Consider the following 6850-nt stretch of genomic DNA (forward strand, 5'->3'; position numbering starts at 1 on the left):
TTATTTTTCCATTTGATTGGAAAATCAAACACTGGTGTATGTTCTTTATCGATCTTGAGTTTCTGAAATAGCTTCAACATTTCGAGAAAATAACAGATAAACTCATCCTGCAACCAATTGATTTATATTTTATTTAAACACTTTTAAAAATTATGTAATTATTTATTGGAGATAACTTACCTCTGTGATAAATTGGTTCTTTTCGAGCGCCTTGTAAAAATTATTAAAAACTTTTAGAGAGAATAGTATAGAAATCACCAATGCACCTAATGCTGCAATAAGTGAGGGCCTCAACTTTGCCACCCAATATTCTACAAAAGTAATTAATTGAAATGAGAACAATAACAAAAATTAAAAATTAAAAACTTAATAATTTAATTTGACTTACCACTTTGACACTGTATTATGGTCTTACAAAATAAAGCACCATACTTGTCAAAATCGAAGTTCATTTTCTGTATGGATTCGAAATACTTTCCAAGATTTAAAGGAGTCACAATTGTTATGCTCTTCGGAGTACATCCAATGACATCCAAGATTTGAAACTCCATATCTAAACACATATTTAGTGTTATAGTATGGAGTTCTTTATATTTTGCCTGTTCGATAAAATCGTTTTAGTAATAATAAATGGATGGAAAAGTAAGTAACTAATTAATAAAATACCTTATGCATAAGGATGGAGAAATCTTTCTCCCTTGACTTCCAAACAATGGAAAGACAACTTAAAGCAATGAGATCAATGGTTCTTTCATTTTCATGGTCAACCTAAGAAATAAAAAAATGTTAAAAGTAAAACAAAGCATTCTAATGTAGCTGCTAAGTGTAACTTGTTGTTTGGTTTTTGAAAATAGCTCAACAAAATAGAAACCAATTACATCCAGCACTTAACATGACTTGAGAAGCAACGAGTAGGTAGCTACATCATGGTATTATTTAGTTAATGAAGTACCTTTTCTCTACGTACATAGAGATTGAAAATATTTACGCCTAGGTACGGAATCCAAGCGTCAAATGGTTCAAATTTAGAATACTGCATTTACAAATCAAATAAATAATAACTAATAGTCCAAAATCTATTAGTCATCACAACTATTTACATATATATATATATATATATATATATTCAAATCAATCAAACAAGATTAATTTATTTGATAGAAAAGGATTACGATTTTTGTGTGGCTACGCTTCATGACACTTGTGATGAGTTATTTTCGCTTAGACTCTTTCACTAGTTGTTCGTTGTATCTGTTGAAGTTTAGGTATGTGGAAGCACTTGTACTCAAAGTTTTGTTTTGATAGAGAATTCTGGGGAGAGAGTTGGTTTGTAATAGGAGCAAGACTCATTTGGTGATTGAGCTATTTCCTAAACTTGGCATTTTAAATCAAATTCTTATGAACATGGTTTTAAACCAATTCTTATGAACATGGTTTTAAATCAATTGTTATGAAAATGGTTTTAATTTAAATCAATTCATGTTTGAGCTATTTCCTAAACTTGGCATTTTACATCAAAATCCATGCCTCAGCAAAATGTTGTTTTCATCAAATCCTTATTTTCTACTCTGTTTCAGCTTTAAGATGTGTTGGTGGTTAGATTTGTGTATAGCTGGGTGTTAGCCACTGTTTAATTAGTTAGTTGGTTTCTTAAGTTTCATTTATTTTCTCTCTATATTCTAATATTTATGCAAAGATCCCAGTCATCTCACAAACTCATTTGTTGAATTGAATTGATGTATAGTAAAAAAGAAGTAGAGCAAAACACTTAACAACAAACAGCTTGATGGGCCAAGACAAGACAAGACTACTTACCATCTCTATAAGCAAAATTGACCTGTCATGAAGATTTTTACTGAGATTACTTTTTGAAACCTCCATGTCCAAGTATTCTATCCAATCAATTGTGATATCCAAGCAAAAACATGTCATCTTTTTTTTTTTCTTTTTTTTTTTTTGGATGAAGGAGAAACCGAGTCGAACGTGAAGTTGGACAGGGGACATGTCTTCTAACAATGTGGTCTGCCACTCTTCACTGCACAGTGTTGAGGCCTAGCAGCTACCTCTGCTATTTTGCTTGATACATCAAGACAATGTCTGCCTCTGCCTCTGCTATTTCTTCCTCTTTCCTCTTCCTCCCTCTTTTTAATCGTAATATACATATAATTAAGGTCCTGAACATGGAAAGTTAGCTTTCCTCCTTGTTTTAGAAGATATGCATTTGAATAAAGCTGGCTTGGATTGGTGGGCCCGAGGTATTGGGTCATTTAAATTCAAATGTTGGGCCGTGTGTGTGTTGTGTAATGATGTTGGTGGGCCTCATCATGCCGGTGGATCTAAGCTGCTTATTCTTTTCTTAATTTCTATATCAATATATACATGTAAATTTTTACATTATTATGTAAATAAATTTATTTAATAATAACAATAGAAAGCCTAAAAAATAATTCAATACTGCATACTACTACAAATTGTGTAATGTGTTTTTGAACCAAGTAGGAAGCAGCACTAGGTCTTTATGTTGACCTTGTGGTGTATCAGTCAATAATCACATTAGTTGATGGTTCTTTTATATTCACTAGTTGATGGTTATTTCATCTATGAACATGGTTTTGAATCAATTCTTATATATGAACATGGTTCTAAACCAATTCTTATGAAAATGGTTTTAAATCAATTCCTTTTTACAAGGAAACATGCGCTTATAGTATATAACAATAGTACTTATTATAAATGACAACATGGAATATGGTTTGTTTTTATAAAAATAATGTATTGTTACAAAAAAAAATATGACCCTTATGTGTATTATTGAAATGACCCTTGTTGTTATTTGATATGTCCTTTTTGCATTTCTCATTTTGAACTGAGCTATACAAAGAAAACCCTTCTCTTTTCTCTCTTCTTAGTAGCAGAAGGTATTTCTTTTTCTTCTCAACTTTCTATTTTTCTTCTTAAACTTAATATATATATATATATATGTGTGTGTTTATTGTGTTCTAACTTTATATACCAATAAATTGGAGCTACTTTGGTAATAGGATTAGCTTAATGGACAAAGGAAGGCACATGAATGAAAAAATGGGACTAAACCTTCTCCCATTTGAAGGTAAGTTTATACAATATGTTAGATGTAACTTTCTTAGTCAAAATCTGTGTTTATAAGAATACTATTATGAAATTGACTTAAATATTCTTTTTTTAACTCAAATATCTCATTATTGTGTTCTTGTTAATGAAAAGGAGTAACAAAAGTTACCTGTGATATGTTTAATCCACTTCAAATCACCAGTGGTTGGGAAAAATACTTAGCCATGGAAGTTGGCAAAAGCAATCTCCACAGAAATTTGCACAATAGATCCATTTTGATTATAGACAAAGTAAGTAATCTTCTTGACCCATCAAAGCGTCTTATATGTTTTGGTGTAGTTCTTCATAAACTGCTAGAATTTATCTCTCACATTGGTTAGAGTATGTGAGGTTATTTGTATATTTTTAATATATTTCTTAATCTGTTTTCCTCTTGCATAAATATTAGAAATATAGAGAGAACTAAAATGAAACAAAAGAAACTTAAATGAAATGCTCCTCAAGAGTTGTGCTATTATTCATTTCTATCAGAGAGAGCTTCACCATCAAAATTGTTTTATTTAGTGCAATGATTCATATGTGTTACACCTGGTTTGCACCCTAGATAACTGGTTTTTTTAGTGCAAGTAGCTTTAACAGTACCAGTTAGAAACACACAATCCTAGCTCATGTGGGCTCAAAATGTTGGAAGGTGCTATGCTTACTTTCCATCACAACATTTTGCTGAGACTTGGATTTTGATGTAAAATAGCCAAGTTCAACAAATAGCTCTAGTGGGGAGGCTATGATTGAGTCAATTAAATATATAAGAGGGTCTACAACATGCAGAATTCCTTTTTACCCTCTTGTTCTGTTCTTCCTTCCACTTTAGTTAAGATTCTACTAAATAATAGTTTACAAGCCTAGGATATTATGTTCTTCCTTCCCCATTCAAATCATCCAAGTTTTATTCCAACTAATCACATAATTCATTATCTTTAAAAATAACCATAAACTAACTTTTCTATCAAATAAATTAATCTTGTTTGAGAGAGATGATTGAGCGTCTTCTATTTATCCACCTTGTAAGCATTTTGTTTGACTGATTTGAATATATATAGATAGTATGATAAACACAAAATGATATATGTTAGATATATATTAGTAATATTCATTTTATTTGTAAATGCAGTATTCTAAATGGGAACCATTCGACGCTTGGATTCCATATCTGGCTGCAAATCTGTTCAATCTCTACGTCTGTAAAGAACAGGTACTTCATTAATTAAATAATGCCATGACATGATTTTTTCAAAATTTATTGTTGTTTCACTCTAACAATTATTAATTTCTTAGGTTGAGTATGAAAGTGAAACAAGCATTGATCTCATTGCCCTATGTTGTCTTGACATTGCTTGGAAAACAAGAGACAAATACTTTTCCATTGGTCATCTTAAGGTATGTTATTAACTAATTAGTTAATCTGTTTTAATTGAGTATCTTCCAGTCTTATAATTAATTAATTCATTCTGTTTTTTGCTTTTATTCTTCTGTTGTTTAATCTTGTTATCTAGCTGTCTTTAGCTGAATTAGTTAATGATTCATTAGCTATGTAAGTTTGTTTAGGCATGTCTTTCTCTTAGGGCTCGTTTGGAACGCTGTATTAGGTCGTATTGTATTGTATTGTATTACATTGAATTAGATTATATATCATATTTTTATATAATACTATGTTAAACTTTAATTTATACTAAAATATTATATATTTAGGTGTCAATAAAAGTTAATACCACATATAGTTTTACATAAAAATATTGTATAAAATACAATTCAATATAATACAATACAATACAATACGACCTAATACGGCGTTCCAAACGAACCCTTAAAGGTTAACCAACTATAATAACAAGTCTGCTCTCTTAAGAGTTTTTCTTTTTTCCTTTCTTTCTATCCTCTCTTTATTTATGTGTTTTTTCTCCTTTGTCTTTCTAGTGCTTTGAATAACTTTATTATTACTAAAATAATCTTATCAAACAGGCAAAATATTGGGAACTCCATAGCATAACACAAAGTAAGTGTTATGATATGGAGTTCCAAATCTTGAACGCACTTGGATTTACTAAGAGCTTAGGAGTTGTCACTCCTTTAAGTTTTGCAAGTTATTTTGAATCTCTGGTGGGAATGCAGTTCCATTTTCACGACTACACTGATTTATTCTGTCAAACTATAGTACAATTGCAGTGTGGTAAGTCAAATTAAAATTATTTATTGAAAATTTCATTTTTATTATTGCTCTCGTTTAACTAATTGCTTTTTTTTTCCTATTTTTGGCAGAATATTGGGTTGCAAAGATGAGACCCTCACTTATTGCAGCATTAGTTGCATTAGTGATTTCCACACTATTTCCTCGGAAAGTTTTTAACCAGTTTTACAAGGCGCTCTTTGAGAACCAAATCATCACAGAGGATGAGTTCTTCTCCTTTTATCCTGAAATGTTGAAAGCCTTTCAGAAACGCAACATAAAGAATGAACACTTGAGGTGGTCTCACTCGACAGAAACTTTATTAAACTTTCCAATCAAATGGAAGGTTGGTGTCAAATGTGTAGGAACATTTTCGATATTTGAAAATGTAACAATAGTCGAAGAGCCAAAATTAGAGCCGAAGTTAGAAAGCTGCAGCACAAAGAAGAATGAATACTTCAAAGAATTGGACAAAAAAATTGAGGATATGCAAAATAAGTCTAAGATAGTAGATGGTCCATTTGTAGTAATAGTTTCTTTCACCCTTGCCTTACAAGGATGGTTTGGGGCCATAATTCCAGGGTGTAGCGGTGGTCTTGCCCTTATAGCATCAGTACTAACTATTATTTCAGGGTGTCTTTATTGGCTTACACACATCACAAATGAGAAGTGGCTGGAACAAAAATATGCTAGTGAACTTTTAAGGATGAATGAGCATCTCATTAGTGTTGTTGAGAGTGATGATTCGAATAATTTCGAGAGTTGGTACCCTAGAAACACTCTCGAGTCAGCTAGCGTTTTGAAAGCCAAGCTTTCAAGCAAACTCAAAGAGGACAAAATACGGGAAAAGAAGACCAAAAAATGGGGCAGCCATAAGATTGTAGTTGTGCTTATAATAGTTCATATATGTGCTAGTGTAGTGAACATTATAGGATTTTACCAGTCTTGTAGCAAGCATTGAATCTTGCTTTTAGAAACCAGATTGTTATAGTTTTGTGTTTTGTTCTATTTTATGTCTTTGTGTTTTATACTGTGTGATGTTGAAAGTCACTACTGACTTAGAAAGTTCTAGAATAGTTAAGTACTGTTTAAATGAATGAAGTGAATTCTAATACTTGGACCTTAAACTAAAGCTCAAGCACAATTGCTAAAATTTTCTAGAACAGTTAAAGTATATATATGGACCTTGGGGTCCTCAAGGTGTGAATTATATATAATTGTTGTAAAGGTGTGAGTGCTTAGTATATTATGGCTTATGTTCAAGTTTTGGTGTAATTATTTTTGCAATAATAATAGTAATTACGTTTTCACGTGTTGTTGTGTTGTCTTACAAGTGGTATTAAAGTTGGGTTGGGTTGGTTTATATTAAGAGTCATTTGTTGAGTTTCTTAAAATAGTTGTGTGGAGAGTTAGTTAGAGAAGGCTAGATCAGCTTAATATAGCTAGCACTTCGGTAAAACCAACTCAACTAACTAAGGCAACAGCTCGAGTCACCTGGTAATGAGCTGAACCAATTAATGAAACAAACTTAAAGTT

The 6850-nt window shown here is 31.4% G+C and overlaps 1 protein-coding gene across 1 annotated transcript; it reads left to right on the forward strand.

The window, feature by feature from the left end:
- The first annotated feature begins 2923 nt into the window (after positions 1 to 2923).
- Positions 2924 to 6586, forward strand: LOC133036625 (uncharacterized). The gene is made up of 6 exons (XM_061113182.1): positions 2924 to 3109; positions 3244 to 3380; positions 4262 to 4342; positions 4426 to 4527; positions 5110 to 5317; positions 5407 to 6586. Exons 1-6 carry the CDS (start codon positions 3052 to 3054, stop codon positions 6273 to 6275), a joined length of 1455 nt encoding a protein of 484 aa, XP_060969165.1. The 5' UTR covers positions 2924 to 3051; the 3' UTR covers positions 6276 to 6586.
- Positions 6587 to 6850: the final 264 nt, after the last annotated feature.

The sequence above is a fragment of the Cannabis sativa genome, chromosome 4, assembly GCF_029168945.1.
Source record: "Cannabis sativa cultivar Pink pepper isolate KNU-18-1 chromosome 4, ASM2916894v1, whole genome shotgun sequence".
NCBI classification, from domain to species: Eukaryota; Viridiplantae; Streptophyta; class Magnoliopsida; order Rosales; family Cannabaceae; genus Cannabis; species Cannabis sativa.